This window comes from Chiloscyllium plagiosum, unplaced genomic scaffold (assembly GCF_037043375.1).
Source record: "Chiloscyllium plagiosum isolate Xiang-an unplaced genomic scaffold, Cpla_swu_hap1 HiC_scaffold_27, whole genome shotgun sequence".
NCBI lineage: Eukaryota > Metazoa > Chordata > Chondrichthyes > Orectolobiformes > Hemiscylliidae > Chiloscyllium > Chiloscyllium plagiosum.
Genome location: NW_028270165.1, coordinates 91,211,282 through 91,230,269, shown reverse-complemented (window position 1 = coordinate 91,230,269; position 18,988 = coordinate 91,211,282). Strand labels below are relative to the sequence as shown.

Below are 18,988 nucleotides of genomic sequence, written 5' to 3'. Positions count from 1 at the left end.
AAATGGCTTAGACACAGGCATAAGTGGATGGATTAGTAAATTTGCAGACGACACTAAAGTCGGTGGAGTAGTGGACAGTTTGGAAGAATGTTACAGGTTGCAGGGGGACTTGGATAAACTGCAGAATTGGACTGAGAGGTGGCAAATGGAGTTCAATGCAGCTAAATGTGAGGTGATTCACTTTGGGAAGAATAACAGGAAGGCAGTGATCTTGGAGTCCATGTGCATAGATCCCTGAAAGTTGCCACCCAGGGAGACAGTGCTGTGAAGAAGGCATACGGGGTGTGAGGTTTCATTCGTAGAGGGATTGAGTTCCGGAACCGCAACATCATGCTGCAACTATACAAAACGCTGGAGCAGCCACACTTGGAATGTTGTGTATAGTTCTGGTCCCCATATTTCAGGAAGGATGTGGGAAGCATTGGAAAAGGTGCAGAGGAGATTTACCAGGATGTTGCCTGGTCTGGAGGGAGGGTCTTATGAGGAAAGGCTGAGAGACTTGGGTCTGTTCTCATTGGAAAGAAGGCGGCTAAGGGGGGATTTGATAGAGATATATAAGATGATCAGAGGATTAGATAGGGGAGACAGTGAAAGACTTTTTCCGAGGATGGTGACATCAGCTTCCTAAAGTGAATCACCTCACATTTAGCTGCATTGAACTCCATTTGCCACCTCTCAGCCCAATTCTGCAGTTTATCCAAGTCCCCCTGCAACCTGTGCAAATTGAGGGGTGATAGATTTAAGACAGATGTCAGAGGCAAGTTCTTTATGCAGAGAGTGGTAAGTGCGTGGAATGCCCTACCTGCTAAGGTAGTCAACTCAGCCACATTAGGGAGATTTAAACAATCCTTAGATAAGCGCATGGTTGATTTTGGGATAGTGTAGGGGAACGAACTGAGAATAGTTCACAGGTCGGTGCAACATCGTGGGCCGAAGGGCCTGTTCTGCGCTGTATTGTTCTAGTTTCTTTGTTCTATGTTCTAAACTTAGTGCAGGAGGCTGAACGAAATGAACAGCTTTAAAACAAAAACCTCTTGGAGCTCAAAGCTTTCAATGAGAGTCTGAGCCCGGTGGTAAGTTCAGGGTAACCTTTATTGCAACCCAACTTTGTTTCAGCTTCAGATCCCCCCAGCAAAAAGGCAGGGAAAAAGTATCTGCTTTTTGAACACCTCAAGGTCAAAGTACACACACCACACCTCCCCTCCCCGCCACCACACTTCCCCTCCTCACCACGCTGTCTTTACTATTGGTCAGCACCAAGTTGTCCCTTTGTAATCGGATCCTTGGTACAGCCGTCACCCGGAGGAAGTATTGCCTCACTCAGCAATTTCAACCCATACCCTGTCTCCAAGTAAGTTTCTCCCTGCTCATTTGCCAGGAAGGGGCAGTGTAGAGTCAACCAGACTGCTGTGGGTCTGGAGTCACGTGTAGGCCAGACCGGGTAAAGGATGCAGCTGGAACGACTGAGTGAATCCTTTCCCACAATGGCGGTTCCCTTCCCTAACAAGGGAGAGAGTGAATCAGATGGGGGCTTTCTCCCCCACACCACCCCCTCCCTGAAACGGTCTCATCGTTAGATTCCGAACTCCACATTTCTGACCGAATACCAAATCTGCCATCTGTCGTGGGGGGATTCGAACCCGGGAGTCCCCGGAACCGGGTTGATAGTCCAGTCGATATTGGCACTCGGCCGTCACTCCTTCAATGCCCCTGCGATGGCACGTGAACTCGCTGGTGCCTCAGCAGGTGGGAGGAGCAGGTGAAGCCCTTCCCGCACTGAGAGCAGGTGAACGGCCTCTCCCCTGTGTGGATCCTCTGGTGTCTCAGCAGTGTGGAGGCCTGGGTAAAGGCCTTCCCGCACTCGGGGCAGCTGAAGGGCCTCTCCCCCGTGTGGACCCGCTGGTGGGTCTGGAGGTGGGAGGAGGTGGTGAAGCCCTTCTCGCACTGAGAGCAGGAAAATAGCCTCTCCCCTGTATGGACCCGCTGGTGCCTCAGCAGGGTGGAGGCCTGGGTAAAGCCCTTCCCGCACTCGGGGCAGCTGAAGGGCCTCTCCCCCGTGTGGATCCACTGGTGGCTCTGGAGGTGGGAGGAGGTGGTGAAGCCCTTCTCGCACTGAGAGCAGGAAAATAGCCTCTCCCCGGTGTGGATACGCTGGTGCTTCCGCAGGTGGGAGGCCTGGGTAAAGGCCTTCCCGCACACAGGGCAGCTGAAGGGCCTCTCCCCCGTGTGGACCCGCCGGTGGTTCCGCAGGTTGGAGGAGGTGATGAAGCCCTTCCCGCACTGAGAGCAGGTGAACGGCCTCTCCCCGGTGTGGATACGCTGGTGGGTCAGCAGGGTGGAAGATCTGTTGAAGGCCTTCCCACACTGAGAGCAGGTGAACGGCCTCTCTCCGGTGTGGATCCACTGGTGGGTCAGCAGGGAGGAAGATGTGCTGAAGGCCTTCCCGCACTCGGGGCAGCTGAAGGGCCTCTCCCCCGTGTGGATGCGCTGGTGGCTCTGCAGGTTGGAGGAGTGAGTGAAGCCCTTCCCACACTGAGAGCAGGTGAACGGTCTCTCCCCGGTGTGGACACGCTGGTGGGTCAGCAGGATGGAGGATGTGCTGAAGGCCTTCCCGCACTCGGGGCAGCTGAAGGCCCTTTCCCCTGTGTGGACCCGTTGGTGGGTCTGGAGGTAGGAGGATGTGCTGAAGGCCTTCCCGCACTGAGAGCAGGTGAACGGCCTCTCCCCGGTGTGGACCCGCTGGTGGGCCAGCAGGTGGGAGGATGTGCTGAAGGCCTTCCCGCACTGAGAGCAGGTGAACGGCCTCTCCCCCGTGTGGACCCGCTGGTGGGTCAGCAGGGAGGAGGATGTGCTGAAGGCCTTCCCGCAGTCGGTGCAGGGGAATGGCCTCTCCCCGGTGTGACTGCGCCGATGAATCTCCAGGACAGACGGGACACGGAAGCCTTTCCCACAGTCACCACACTTCCACGGTTCCTCCACAGGGTGGGATTCCTCAGGTTTCTCCATGGTCACAGCTTCAGCTGCACACAAACACGTGCAGAGCCCTCCCTGCCGTGAAATCCCCTTTCCAGGCCATATAACTGTTTCAGGCTCCACGCACAGTGCGCTGCAACAGTGGGGTCTCTCGTCCAGTCCCACTGATGCGGAAAACGTCCTCAAACAGGAACCAAAAAGCGTTGATCCCTCTCACAGAAATCACAGTCAAAAATCGTTGTGGTCCTGATGGATTGAGTGACTGTCAGACATTGACATCAAAGTGAGGACTGCAGACGCTGGACAGTCAGTCGAAAAACGTGGCGCTGGAAAAGCACAGCAGGTCAGGCAGCATCCGAGGAGCAGGAGAGTCAATGTTTCGGGCATAAGCCCTTCATCTGTTGATTTTGAAACTTCAGTCTTCAGATCTTCAAATACTCTGTAAAAAGAGATTACAAAAGCCATCACTATCAGTGCAGGGTAGAAATTCAGAACAAGCAATTCTACTTTCTGTGGAATATTCTTTTGTTGTTCCACAAAATTGAAAGCACCATCCCACTCTCTCTCCCCCTCTGTTCTCACTCCGCTCTAACTAATTCCCCTGAAGGTGCTGATTCAGGATCTTACTGGGGCAGAAAAAGCAAAAACATCAAGACTGACATCTCTCTGAATTTTGGATAACTCCACCTGAAATTAATATCTTTCACAACGCTGGGATCCTGCTGAGAGTGAGCAGGTCTGATTTTGGGAAGCAAAAATAAGTGTCCATTCAGGGTGAACCTGCAATGCAGCTTCTTGAGGAAGGACCAGACACAAAATGGTTAATGACCCCGAGAAGGTGGGAGCAAAATGAGACATCAAGGCATTAACACCAACACACTTCAGTCAAACTCTTCTGCTCCCAGTCAGGATAAAACATGCTCTGAAAGTCCAGGCTTCACAACCACACTTCTGCTTCCACTGAAGACAATTAGAGTCACACAGCGCAGAAACAGACCCTTTGGCCCAACCTGCCCAGATATCCTAAATTAATCTAGTCACGTTTGCCATCACTTGGCTCCTATATGGGCCGGGTGCTGGCAGCTGGGACTAAATTGGGTTGGCTATCTTGTCAGCAAGGACGAGTTGGACCGAAGGGTCTGTTTCTGTGCTGTACATCTCTATGACTCCAGTTGCATTTGCCATCACTTGGCTCTGACCCATCTGAACCCTTCATATTCAGATGCCCGTCCAGGAGCACTTTAACTTGTCATCGTATCAGCACCCACCACTTCCTCTGGCAGCTCATGCCATCGCTCAAGTGACTCCACGTTGAAAGCGTCTGGTCTGGTGCACCAGATGACATCAGGATAATCTCAGATCGTTCCAGATCGCATCGATACTCAGTCAGTGGCTTTCCCGATCAGGATGTTGTACGTGATCAAACAGGTCAGTGGGTAGGCGATCCCCCACCTCTTTGTTCAAGTATCTCTACGAGAACTCCCTTGCTGGAGGGTCCCTTGGAGACACTTCAACTGGACTTCATTGAGTTGGAGAAATGAGTTCAGTTGCTATAAATATGTTTTGCTTATTGTTGTCTTTTCTAAGTGGATTGAAGCCTACCCTCCTCCTAACGCTACTGCTGAGACTGTAGTGAAGATTTTGTTTAAGGAAATAATTCCCTGCTTCAGTATACCTGCGTGCATTAGCTCGGACAATGGACCACACTTTGTAGGTAATATTAACGGAGAACTCTGTTCCCAGCTTTGTATTTGTCGGCAACTGCATGGTGCTTATCATCCTCAGGCGGCCGGCCTTATTCAATGTTTTAACCAGACTCAAGACTAAACTTGCCAAATTAATGGCCCAGTCTGGCCTCTCCTGGTGATGCTAATCCCTGTGGCCTTATTCCAGATGCGATCCATGTCTGCGAGCAAGACACGACTGTCTCCAGCTGAGTGTCTCTCTGATCACCCACTCCGTACCCCTTGGAACGATTCGGCTCCCTTCTCAGTCCACTTCCACCAAATGACCGAAGCAATGATTGGTTATGTTCTTGCTCTAACTCGTGTTATGCGTGCCTTTCACTCCCAGGAGCGTGCGGCCTACAGCGATGTTCCCTCCCTTTCAGCCTCGTCACGGGTAGAACCTGGTTCGTTGGTGCTTGTCAAGAACTGAACTGGCAAAGGTCTCCATCCTCGTTGGGATGGCCCCTTCCAGGTTTTACTTCCCACTCCTACGGCAGTCACAGTCGTTGGGTGCTCAGCTTGGGTCCACCTGCACCATTGTAAATTGATTGACCGCACCAATCAAAAGGGGGGAAGAGGAGGAGAGAATCCTGGAATCCCAACAAAAGGAGTGGACCCTGTCCAGTTGGGTTTTTGAATCTTGCTGTTATTTTCATGTTAATCTTATTACAGATACTTGAACTAAGAGGAGGGACTTGTGGGGGATCGCTTATCTCCTCACCTTTCTGATCACATACAACATCCTGATGGGGAAAGCCACTAAGTATGGATGCGACCAGGAATGATCAGAGATTATCCACCACCCATGCTGAGGAGATGTCATCCACTGCACCGGACCAGACGCCTTTGACGTGTGGAACGTGATGAAGATTGATTATTGCAATGGACTCTTACATCAGAAAGACCAGATGGTCCATCTGGACAGTAGAAATCAGTGGGAGTTACCATGTCGTTACCATGTTTTTTTTATTTTACCTGTAGAAGCAAGCCTAGTGAGGATAAAAATGATCAACCCTGTTATTATGGTAAATATTTTAAGGACGCCCAGGAACACCATCCCTTTTTGCAGGACAGGCCGACTCGAGAAAAGGGAAGCCTGATAGGGGAAACTCCTCAATCCACAAACAACTTATTTATACAGGCCCACAGAACGCTCTTCACCCCAGAGGCAGTAGCATGTTACTCATCTCTATCGGGAGATGACTTACTTGCCCCGTCCCCAATCCCCGATTCCATTCCATTTGTCAGACTTCCTACTGCCGACCCTGCGAAAAGAGATATCACTTTCCAATACCTCCGGTCTGTGTATACAAACAGCTGGTGTAACACTGGCTGGGGTACAGCAGGCCTTATGCGGCACATGGACCTGGAACGGAACCCTTCCCTTGTGCATTTATAGGCCTTTTCTCTTTTCAGAACCTGATACTGTCACCAAGACCATGTACAATAGGTCTAAGGGAGAGCCCAATGGGAACAGCATTCTGAGGACCATTGTCTCCCATACAGTGCGAGTGCTCGAGTCACTTGGCCCATTTTTTACAGCGCTCAAGCAACTCCTCTTGCAAAACGTCGACCCTTTACTCCTGTAGACCTGACCACACCCCCTGCTGTAACATTTCAGTAACCGATTTTGACAAACTCTCCGTAATATATACCAAACCAGACTATTATTTCTTCAGCTAAGGTAAAGCTACCAATTTCCTTATCCTGGATGGCAAAGATGTCCCTCATAAGGTCACTATCGGAGCCCTTGTTCCCACAACAGTACCTTGTCCTGGCCAGTGGACACGTCGATGGAACCTCCATCTGAGGAGGATGCAGCGGTCGGTCTCAGCCAACCTTGCTCCAACTGGAAGGATCCCAAGGGACTGGGTGACAATACAGGACACCCGATAGGCTGGGGAATCCAGAGTCCCCTGGGGTTAGAGGGATTGGCAGGGGTGACAAGTCAACAGAACCGCAATTCCCTCTTTGACAGCCTGACCTTTCGAGGAAATAAGACTAAAGAGGCTCTGAAACAGAGTAAACTGGGATTATCAGACCTGTGTCTTTACTCTGTGCAGAATCGGTATGCCTTAGACTATATACTCACCCAGGAGGGTGAGGTCTGCACCATTGTCCAAGATAAATGCACTATGGGCGTTCCCGATCTCACTGGCAATATTACTAAGATACAAGAAGAGATCCAGGTATTCCTTGACAGAATGACTGAAGGGACCAGTTGGGGAAACTGCAGATCGGGCTGATGGTACAATTGGCTTATCAATTTAGCTATGTCTGTTTGTCGGTATTGGTATTGTTAGGTATTTAATTGCTAGGCTTATGAGGTCCCTTAGTGATATAGATTTGCCCCAGAAGATGCTCCTTTTGTGATCCGATGGCTCACCCACACGTGTCAATGGCGATGATAAATATGACCAGATGAGCTGCGAAGATGGTGGTGCCGCTCTACAGGATGTTGATGGCTGGACCACCTTGAAGGGCATTCGTTTGGACTAGCCTTCTCTTTCAGTGATCGTGGTGCAATCAAAGGGAGGAATGAGGGTGGGGGCATCTGGGTGATAATGTCTATAGCCTTAAAACTTGTCTTTAAACATTCAGACTAAAATGTAATGCTGAATTATTGAATACATTTACTGCACTAGAAAATAAACAGGCAGGAAGGCTCAGAAAGAGGGCAGAACTTAAAGATAGGGACACCTGGGCTCACCAAGTGATAACAAGATGCTGTGAGGCAATTAAGAACGTTTGCCTCAGCATCGGTGAATCTGTGTGAACAGGATCCCAAGTGATAACATTCACAGCCGTTCCCTTGTGAAATGAATGTAAGTCTTTGAATCTGACCCTGAAACAAGACTCGGTACTATCCATAGCTTTGCAATTAATGGTTGGATCTTGTCCATTATAACATATTCTTACTACCCATTGCAAGCGGGGCTTTCACAAAATAAATCTTTGCTGTCGTGAGAGTTCAAAAGGGAGAGACACAGACAGACACAGAATTGAATTGCATTTTGGGACTTTATGATGAGAGGTTTTTATTCCAGGCTTCCAAAGAGTGCGATCTCCAGGACAAACCAAGAGAGAGGCTTTACAGGTCTGACTCCACAAAGGATTCCCTGGGCTGCATCAAATCTCCACTTTAACATGGGAGGTAGGACAAAATGGCTTCTGCTTGGCTCACTCAGTCAGAACTGAGTCAGGCAGATACTCGTGACTCAGAACAAATAAGGATCCACAGACTGGTGTAAATCCGGTGAAAAAAAATTGCAAATGCTGAAGTAACAAATGTAAACCTAACCATTAATCGTAGAAATTACAGTTTAATGCTAACTACCAGACAGAACAAATACGATTCCAAAAACAGGTTGTCTACAAGAAATTATGATAGATGGACGCCACAGTGGCACAGTGGTTAGCACTGTTGCCTCACAGCGCCAGAGACCCGGGTTCAATCCCGCCTCAGACGACTGACTGTGTGGAGTTTGCACATTCTCCCCGTGTCTGCGTGGGTTTCCTCCGGGAGCTCCGGTTTCCTCCCACAGTCCAAAGATGTGCAGGTCAGGTGAATTGGCCATGCTAAATTGCCCGTAGTGTTAGGTAAAGGGTAAATGTCGGGGTATGGGTGGGTTGCGCTTCGGTGGGGTGGTGTGGACTTGTTGGGCTGAAGGGCCTGTTTCCACACTGTAAGTAATCTAATCTAATCTAATTAGATTAGATTCCCGACAGTGGGGAAACAGGCCCTTTGGCCCAACCAGTCCACACTGACCCTCCGAAGAGTAACCCACCCAGACCCATTTTCCCTCTGACTAATAATGTATCAAACACTATGGGCAACTTAGTATGACAAATCCACCTGACCTGCACATCTTTGGACTGTGGGAGGAAACCAGAGCACCCAGAGGAAACCCACGCAGACACGGGGAGAATGTGCAAACTCCACACAGACGGTCACCCAAGGCTGGAATCGAACCTGGGACCCTGGTGCTGTGAGGCAGCAGTGCTCGCCACTGTGCCGCCCTAGGCTAAGTCAAATGTGCGCGAGGACATGGCAGGATCTGATTGGTTGTTACTATGTGATCATGCTCAATGTCTGACTCTAAACAATGGACATAAGTTCTATCCAAACTCTGTAAAAGTCGGCGGATTCTTTTGGCACACTAGAAGTACTCATCGGTGGCCCAGTGGTTAGCCCTGCTGCCTCACAGCACCAGGGTCCCAGGTTCAATTCCAGTCTCGGGGGGCTGGCTGGTGGAGTTTGCACATTCTCCCCATGTCTGCGTGGGTTTCCTCCCACAATCCAAAGATATGCAGATGTGGTGAATTGGCCATGCTAAACTGCCCATAATGTTAGGTGCATTGGTTAGAGGGAGATGGGTCTGAGTGGGCTACTCTTCAGAGGATCGGTGTGGACTGGTTGGGCCGAAGGGCCTGTTTCCACATGTTGGGAATCTAATCTAATCCTTCTGTGCTGATCAGAGTCTACTGACCCGGCTGTATCAAAGAATAAACTATTCTTTGTGTGATTGACAAAAGAGTCATTTCCAGGTGTGTTTATTGACCAATCCCAGAAATCCGAAGATCCAGACAGCAGTCCAGATCAGAACAACCAGACAGGAAACGGTTAATATCCCCAGAATGTGGGGAGCAAAATAAGACATCAAGGCATTAACACCAACACCAGGGAGAAACTGAACATAGAGACGTGACAAACATTAGTGGCAAGCCAGAATCACAGATGTACAGCACAGAAACAGTCCCTTCAGTCCATGCTGACCAGATCTCCTAAATCAATCTAGTCCCATTTGCCAGCACTTGGCCCATGTCCCTCTAAATGTTTCCAGACATATACCCATCCAGATACCTTTTAAAAGATTGTAATTGTACCAGCAGTCATCACTTCCTCTGGCAGCTCATTCTTTACACACACCACCCTCTGTGCATAGGAGTTGCCCCTTAGGTTTATGGTGAGGGTGAGATTTAAAAGAAACCTATGAGCAATCCCAGATCAAAGATCTTGTCTGTTTACCCTCGCCATGCCCCACATTATTTTATACAAGGTTGTAGGGTCACCCCTGTGGGATATAGGGAAAGCAGTGTTACTTCTGCAACCATAATTGCTTCTGCGAGGTAAATGAACTAACGCCAGGGTATAATTGTTTCAGCCAAGAGTGGAGTTAACAAGAATGAAAGCAATGTGAAGGAAATATATAATTACTTTTGTATTAGCTAAAATGTGCATACAAGAATGAAATGTGCCTGCAAACAATGGCAGATGTTACAAACAGATAAGGTGCTGTGAGGGGAGAGGGTGTAGGTTAAGCTAAATTCCTCTTACTAATAGTAATAAGCATCTGTTCCCTGCTTCTGCCAAAACAAAAAAAAAGCCACAATCAGGGAGGTCAGAAGGCTCAGTGTCGGCGAAAAATGGGAGGAAATGTTGCTTTCGCAAACAAGGAAGCAGCTGGCAGTGAAAGAGGATATACGCTAACACTTTGTTCACGCACAAGGCTGAATAAAGCAAGAAATAGACAAGAGTAATGGACGCCACCGGGAAAGAATGGAGGGACAAACGGATCTTTTGAGGATCAGCTTGGAACATCGGGAGGGGGTGGAGGAGGAATGTGAATGAGGGAAAGAAGCTGAATGTGCTGGAGCAAGGTGGAGGAAGAACAGAGGATGTAAAACCGGTTTGAAACTGCAATGAGGAATATTGCATGTGCTGTACTTGTACCTGTTGCAGTTACTGGTGGGAATCGGTTGCATTTTAAACATCAAAACAGGAGATATCCAGCCCTCCCCCTTCCCAATCTCTATCCTTCAGTCCCTCCTCACCCGGGTAACTAAGACACATACCTGAGTTTGCGGAGGCTGCTCCCTCCCTGCATTCACTCCAGTTGCTACAAGTGACCAATTTCCCCTCCTCCCATCTCTGCCTCCCTCCCAGGATGCGCCTTGTGACGTCACAAAGAAACTAGGGGCGGGGCGAGGAATAGTGACGGTGTAGGGGGCGGGGCATGGCTAACAGCGGGACGCCGCACCGCGCATGCGCTGTGCCTGCAGCACACGGGGAGGAGGACACACTTTCCAAAACAACCCCTCCCTTCAGAGAATCCCCACAGTGTGGAAGCAGGCCACTCGGCCTCACCGACCCTCCCAAGGGTCACCCACCCACACTCATTCCCCTATCCCCATTGCTCTTCATTTATCCCTGAGTCATGCACCTTACCTGCTTAGCATGGCCAATCCACCCTCACCTGCACATCCTTGGGCACTGTGGGTAATTTGGCATGGCCAATCCACTTTTGATTAGAGTGGTGCTGGAAAAGCACAGCAGTTCAGGCAGTGTGAGAGACAATTTCGGTACAAACAATTGAGATGTGCATGACCCCAAAGTCTAAGGGGAATAGAGCCATAGGGGTAGGGTAAAACATGCTTCTCTATAATAAAGGACGAGACATCTGCTGCTACGGATTGATAAGACCACTCACATAGACAGAGTAGAAAAACAAGTCCTTGACTGATAAGACACCAGGGTCGAAAAACAACTCGGGAAACGTCTGCTGCAGACTTTGTGATAAGGGATGGAAAAATACTGACTGTTTAGAATGTGAACCTCGTGACTCTTTAGAGCTATAGAGGGGAGGGACTTGTCCTGTATTTAATCAGAAACATTGTTAGCCTCGGGTGCCTTTTTCTCAGAAGGGTGCCCAACTCTGCAGACTTGTTAATAAAACTTTGTTTTCCTGAATTTGTCTAGAGCGATTATTGAGAAGCGATTTTCGTTTCTAACAAACTTGGGGGCTCGTCCGATCAACACTCCGGCCGCGAGGGGTGGCTGAGGAAGGACATCGGAGAAGGTGCACCCTGCCGAGTTCGGCAGTCCCTGATTCCTTGCTTGTCGCCCCCCGTGGCTTGAGCGAGTGATATCCAGAAGGCTCAGGAGAACAAAGGAGGGGTGTGGCCGAGGCAGTGGGGACGGTTAACGATCGAGTAATTTCGGTGCACCGAACCCAGGTAAGAACAGACTTGCGGGAACCGTCTTTCCGGAGGACTGGGGACCTGCGGAGTGCCTGTAGATTTTTCTACAGAGACGTGGGACTCAGGAATCTAGAGACCGGGGCTCGTCTGTGCGAGATTTTGCAGAGACCGTGTTTGCGGAGGACCGTGGACCTACGGGGTGCCTGTGATCTGTTTCACAGAGACGTAGGACACAGGAATCCAAAGACCGGGGGTTCCTGCAAAGGGACCTGGGCGATCACGGGACTGAAGGTCCGGGAATTGGCTAAATAGTGATAGATTATCACGGGATAATACAGAAATCTCCGATTTTACAAAGTCCTCGGCAATGGGAAATAAGGGATCCAAGGCGAATAAGGGAAAGGTAGGCTTGAGCGTAGACAATGAAAAATACCCCGGGGTACCTGACGATAGTCCGTTAGGAATAATGTTAAATAATTGGGATCAGGGTAGGAGAAAAGGAAAATCTAGAAAGACGATGGTGAAATACTGTCAAACGTGGTCCCAAAAACCTATTCAGGGAGACTCAGTGTGGTGGCCTAAATTCGGCACTGACGAAGACTGGGTCCGGCAAGCTCTAATTTTATATGTCACTTCGAAACCTAATGTTACTCGGGAGGAAAGTGATTACGCCCTTTGTTGGCTGCCAGTCACACTATCTTGCAAAATGAAGGTAACCAATGAAGACTCGAAAGGGCAGAAAGAATGGGAACCTTTAGATCACTTACCGCCGCCCTACGTGACCCTGTCTGCCCCGCAAAATAGTCCTTCGGGTGGCGACGATTCAGGGGAAGGGGAAGAAAGTGGGGAGGAACCACCAGGTGCCTCAGGAGTACAGACTAGATCTCAAGCTGAAAAGAGTCACAGACGAAACTCTGTCCCGATTGCAAGAATGAATCCACTCCGGGAAGTGCCCATGGGAGGCGCGGAAGGAGGGACGGGATATGTGAACGTCCCCTTAACGAGTACTGAAGTACGGAATTACAAGAGGAAGATCTGAAGGATGCCTTCTGGAGTTGCCCCCTTGACGAAGAAAGTCGGAACCTTTTTGCATTTGAATGGGAGAATCCCTTCACAGGACGAAAGCGACAGTTAAGATGGACAGTCTTGCCGCAGGGATTCACGGAGTCACCCAACTTGTTTGGACAAATACTGGAGCAGATCTTAGGAGGATTTTGGTGTAACGCGGAGAATCAATTGCTCCAATATGTCGATGATCTCTTACTCTCAGGACCGAGAGAAGAGGAGGTACGAGCAGACACCGTTGCCCTGCTGAACTTCCTGGGGAAACAGGGCCTACCCGTCTCCAGGACAAAACTCCAGTTTGTGGAGCAAGAAGTAAGATATCTGGGCCATCAGGTCAGTAAGGGGCATCGCCGTATCACGCCAGAACGAATATCGGAGATTACGGGTATGCCAATACCCAGGACGAAGAAGGAAATCAGACAATTCCTGGGGCTAGTAGGGTATTGCCGGATATGGATTGAAAGTTACACCACTCTAATAAAGTTTTTGTACGACAAACTGGGACAAGAAGAACAAAAACTGGACTGGTCAGATGAGGAGGAGCAGCAATTTAATATTATTAAAAGTAAACTGATCCGAGCTCCGGTATTGGCTTTACCCACCCTGAAGGAACCGTTCCAGTTATATGTTAATAGCGCCGGCGGAATTGCCCAGGGTGTGCTTACTCAGCTGCGGGCAGGGAAACGTCAGCCGGTTGCATTTTTGTCAAAAATGTTAGACCCTGTGTCACGTGGATAGCCGACCTGTATCCAGGCAGTGGCAGCTACGGCAATGTTAGTCGAAGAGGCCCGGAAACTTACCTTTGGAGGAAGAATCACAGTATACTCCCCACATTCGGTTAGTGCCATACTGGCTCAAAATGCTCACCGCTGGTTAACAGACTCTCGCATCCTGAAGTATGAGACGATTTTGATGACCGGAGACGATCTCAATTTTGCAAAAGATCTCAGTTGCAACCCTGCCCAGTTTCTATACGGACGTCCTGCAGATGGGGAACAGGAGCATGATTGTGTGGAATTTGTAGACTTACAGACCAAAAGCCGAGAGGACCTGCAAGAGGCCCCGCTGGGTGAACGACAGGAACTGTACATCGACGGGTCCTCCCAGTGCATCAGTGGAGTACGATACAGTGGCTATGCTGTCGTAGATGGCGCAACGAAACGGACGATCGAGTCCGGACGACTGCCCGGGAAGTGGTCAGCCCAATCCTGTGAGTTGTACGCCCTCCAGAGGGCCCTAAAGTTGTTGGAAGGGAAAGTGGGGACCATATATACTGACTCAAAGTATGCATACGGAATCGTTCATACTTTCGGGAAAATCTGGAAAGAGCGAGGATTGATAACTTCCCGGGGAAAAGAATTAGCTCACGAACAAATGATCAGCCTAACGTTGGAAGCCCTGGCGTTGCCTATAGAACTTGCAGTAGTCCATGTACCCGGTCACCAGAAGGGGTCGACACCGGAAGCGGTGGGAAACCGGCTGGCAGATGAGGAAGCCAAGCGGGCAGCGGTCGAAAAATCCGTCCAATTGTTAACGTTAATACCGTTGCGGGAAGGGCTCGCTAAACAACCCGTCTTCACCCAGGGGGAGATTGATAAAATGGATCAATTGGGTGCCCGGCTAGATACTAACAGGAAGTGGATGGTTCCTGATGGGAGACAAGTACTGAACAAACAGATCACCCGGGGTATTCTGCACCGATTACACCATCAGACCCACTGGGGGGTGCAAGCCATGTGTGACACGATCCTGAGAGACTATGTATGCAGGGGGATATACACATTAGCCCAACAAGAGGTAGTCGGATGCCCCACTTGCCGGCGAATTAACAAGAAAGCCATGCGTTCTATGCCAGCTGGTGGTCAGCCTCTCGCAATTAGGCCATTCCAGAGGATCCAAGTCGACTTTACAGACTTACCCCCAGTACAGAGATGGAAGTATCTGCTAGTAATAGTAGACCATTTCACCCACTGGGTAGAGGCTTTCCCAACCGCCAAAGACGATGCACCAACCGTGGCCCGTCTATTGTTCGAGAACATAATCCCGGGATATGGCATGATGGAATCTATAGACTCAGACTGCGGGACGCATTTTGTTTCTAGGCTACACCATTTGATCTGTACTGCCCTGGGTATCCAATGGAAATTCCATGCACCCTGGCATCCCCAGAGCTCGGGTCGAGTTGAGAGAATGAATGGCACGCTCAAGACCCAATTGACTAAGCTGATGTTAGAAACTAAGTTACCATGGCCAAAGTGCCTTCCCATTGCCCTATTGAGGATACTTACAGCACCTCGCCAGGATATCGGGGTCTCCCCCTATGAGATGCTGTTCGGATTACCATATTGGAGTAAGGTTGATGGGTGTCCCACTCTACAAGGGGGAGATGTATTCGTCAGAGACTATTTACTGGCCTTATCCCGTTCTTTTGCAGAACTCCGGAGAAAGGGTCTCCTGGCTCAGACTCCGCCGCTCGACTTCCTCTTGCATAAGGTGGAGCCCGGAGATTGGGTACTTGTAAAGACCTGGAAGGCCGAAAAGCTCCAGCCGCAGTGGGAAGGACCGTTCCTGGTTCTGTTAACAACTGAAGCCGCTGTTCGGACGAAAGAAAAAGGGTGGGCCCACGCATCGAGGATAAAGGGGCCTATTCCGCCAGAAGGAGGGAGCACTTGGACATGCGGGCCAGGGGACAAGCCGTTGGTGATAAAGCTAAAAAGACAGCGACAATGAACTCTACCTGGACTGTATTGGTGGGGATATTGATCGGTTTACTCCTGTATGTGGGGGAGGGCGAGGGGAGATGTGACAAATGTCGGACTACGGTGAGGCTTGGGAGTCAGATCGACTCGGGGTCATTTGTGTCTCACTCCCATGTGAACGATCGGTGTTACGATGTGAATGCACGGCAAGAATGTTGGGAGGGTGGAAAACCCTATTATCAGGTGTATAATAAAGGGTACGGTGGCAAAGTCCGTGGATGCCCTAACAATGACCACTGGGTGTGTGTTAACAAAGCTGGGCAGTGGGGCCTACCCTCCGTGTTGCTCAAAGAACATGTGGACAGAGTCAAGGAGACAATAGTACAGAACACTGAACGGAAGTTAGAGAAAGAGCGCGACCGTCAAAGGACGGTCGTTGTCTCCAAGGTGCCGTCTATATACAAGGAGGTAGAAGAAAAGATCAAACTCCCCGATGTAACACAGAACCTGTTTATTGATCTTACGTCGAGGGTAGCCACCGTGTTAAATATTAGCAATTGCTGGGTTTGTGGGGGGCCACATATGACTGAACAATGGCCGTGGTCTGGTCAAAGCTTAGATATATGGGAGTTGCTTCAGTATAATTGGACACATGTCAACGAAAGGAAAGGGCAGGTGTGGAGACTGACTAACAGCCCGGAAGGCCAGTTGTGTGTTGAAGGGAAAGGGAAGGTTGAGGTGGGTATCAGCCCCTGTCAGAGTGTGTTGAATGCAACCACACAAGTCTGGTGGCCTGAGGATATCACATGGTACATTGCGAAACAGGAGAACCGCAATTGTGTGAGGCTGGGTGATGACTCTCGGTTTTGGAATTGTAGCGGCTCCGGCCCTTATGAGGGCATCCCTGGGATAAAAGAGGTGTGGAACGAAGTTGCGAAACAGGGGGGCCCTGCCCCAGATGGCCTATTCTGGATATGCGATAATCAGGCATATGCCAAGTTGCCCATGGGATGGGCTGGGGTATGCTTCCTGGGTCTAATTAGACCAGAGTTCTTCTTATTACCCCGGGAGGAGGGCCACGACTTGGGGGTTAAACTATTTGACTCCCTGCAGAGGCCAACAAGGGATATCCAAGTTGGTGATTGGGGGGGGATGAATGGCCACCGGCCCGTATTATTGAATACTACGGACCTGCTACGTGGGCACAGGACGGATCATGGGGATACTGTACTCCTATCTATATGTTAAATCGAATTATCAGGCTCCAATCAGTCGTAGAGGTCATTACTAATCAGACCGCCCTGGCCCTGGAGTTGCTGGCTAAGCAGCAGGATCAGATGAGGGCTGCTATATACCAAAACCGGCTTGCCTTGGATTATCTGTTGGCCTCAGAAGGGGGCGTGTGCGGGAAGTTTAACCTGACTAACTGCTGTCTGAAAATTGACGATAATGGTAAAGCGGTTTTGAAGATTTCCGATAAAATTCGGAAACTGGCCCATGTGCCGGTTCAATCCTGGCGCCCTCTTGGTGGCATCGGATGGTGGGATGGTCGTCTCGGTGGTAGTTGGTGGCGCACGGCGTTACTGGTGGCTGGGGGGGGCGTAATGCTTCTACTCATCTTACCCTGCCTGATCCCCTGTGTTCAATCTTTAATCCAGAAAAATATTTCCCAACTCCAGACAGTGGCGGTACCCCAACATGGAACGCAGGAACTGAAGGTGCTGTTGCTGCGAAAGACCAAGGGTTTCCCGGGCCCTTGATGGGAGGAGGCTTATCTTTGTCATGCACATCTTAAAAACAGAAAGGGTGGAATTGTGAGAGACGATTTCGGTACAAACAATTGAGATGTGCATGACCCCAAAGTCTAAGGGGAATAGAGCCATAGGGGTAGGGTAAAACATGCTTCTCTATAATAAAGGACGAGACATCTGCTGCTACGGATTGATAAGACCACTCACATTGACAGAGTAAAAAAACAAGTCCTTGATTGATAGGACCACTAACTCTGACAGAGAAGAATAAGTCCTTGACTGATAAGACTACAGGGTAGAAAAACAACTAGGGAGACGTCTGCTGCAGACTTTGTGATAAGGGTCCAGAATGGAAAAATACTGACTGTTTAGAATGTGAACCTCGTGACTCTTTAGAGCTATAGAGGGGAGGGACTTGTGCTGTATTTAATCAGAAACATTGTTAGCCTCGGGGCGCCTTTTTCTCAGAAGGGTGCCCAACTCTGCAGACTTGCTAATAAAAAACTTTGTTTTCCTGAATTTGTCTAGAGCGATTATTGAGAAGCGATTTTCGTTTCTAACATGTTTCAAGTCGTATTTACAAACTATTACATGTATTGACTGCCTGCAGATTTTTCCTTTAAAAAAAATGCACATAGAATGTATCTGCAAATATACATCTCTCCCCCCCCCCAACACACACACACACACACACACACAAAACACACATGCACAAGTTTGTTGGGTGAAATTGTACTTGCAGAATTATGTCTTACTTTGCTCAAAAACTGCATGAATCCATGTAAGATTCTGTAAGTCAGTTTAACCATTGTGGCACAGACAGTCTCACACAGGGGAGCTCACACCTTCAATACATTATCTGGGCTGACGCTGTTTTAAAAAAATTCTCAAGGTCAGGTTCGTAGGAGAGTAGTCTGACACAGAACAAACGACCAAGAGGCGAGTCTGCTAGAATATGAGCATTTTATTCCCCGCAGCGTCGCCACAACCAGGTCTCATACTTACAACGGGTCTGGCTTATACTCACTCTACATGTTACCGGAACTGGGAGCCGTCAGTTCTCGTAGAGCGGTTGCCAACAACCCACGCTCTGTGGTTAAACGTAACCCCGGAGCAGACTCACCGAACTGGAGACTTTTCCAGCTGATATACTCTTTTCCAGATATAAACATTCATGTGAACAGCAGAGCAAGGCTAAAAAACACATTCCATTCTGGTTACATACAGATAAGAAGATTCACACGGGGAGGTGTGTAATAAGATTCACACGGGACTAAGCAACACCTCCATTCCGGTTAGATTCACACATGTATTGGGACATAATTTTTAACCGTTTCACCACAGACGCGACACCAATTGGTAAAGTTCACTTGAGGATTTAACTATTTTAAAAGGTTTTGTGATTTACATTTGAAAGAACTGAAACTATCATGGTCATTCGAACAGATGAGAGACTTAACAAACAATCCGGGTCCTTTTCAATACATAATTTCAGTTACATCACACTATAAACTGTTGCAATAAATTCTGTGTCTTACAATCTTATATTCCACAATCCCCTGATGAAGGAGCTGCACTCCGAAAGTTAGTGCTTCCAATTAAACTTGTTGGACAGAATTCCTCAAGTAGGGCACCATAAGAATCCTGGGAGACTGCTATTTCCTGTTTACTTCATAATGAACAAACATTAAGCACGGTCGCCTATTTATTTCTCATTTTGTTTCATTTTTCTTGTTTAATTCCCTGCGATGATGTGGGAGAATTATTAGATTTGGGTCAGCCATTTGGTCAC

The 18,988-nt window shown here is 49.1% G+C and overlaps 2 protein-coding genes across 3 annotated transcripts in view; one reads left to right on the top strand and one right to left on the bottom strand.

Moving 5' to 3' along the window:
• The window catches only part of LOC122546867 (uncharacterized), a 92,377-nt gene that overhangs the window by 63,961 nt on the left and 9,428 nt on the right, over nt 1-18,988 (bottom strand). Inside the window, exon 2 of the mRNA XM_087975453.1 lies at nt 1,708-3,412. Within this exon, the coding sequence (XP_087831579.1) occupies nt 1,708-3,006 (1,299 nt within the window). The 5' untranslated portion in view covers nt 3,007-3,412. The remainder of the gene's footprint in view (nt 1-1,707; nt 3,413-18,988) is intronic.
• LOC148144997 (endogenous retrovirus group 3 member 1 Env polyprotein-like) lies at nt 7,329-17,692 on the top strand. 2 transcript variants are annotated; one of them, XM_087975557.1, is made up of 2 exons: nt 7,329-7,854; nt 15,181-17,692. In XM_087975557.1, the coding sequence occupies exon 2, from the start codon at nt 15,422-15,424 to the stop codon at nt 16,691-16,693; it is 1,272 nt and encodes a 423-aa protein (XP_087831683.1). In that variant the 5' UTR covers nt 7,329-7,854; nt 15,181-15,421; the 3' UTR covers nt 16,694-17,692. The 2 variants fall into 2 exon arrangements, with proteins under 2 accessions (XP_087831683.1, XP_087831682.1); XM_087975556.1 differs by lacking the exon at nt 7,329-7,854 and adding an exon at nt 11,577-11,717.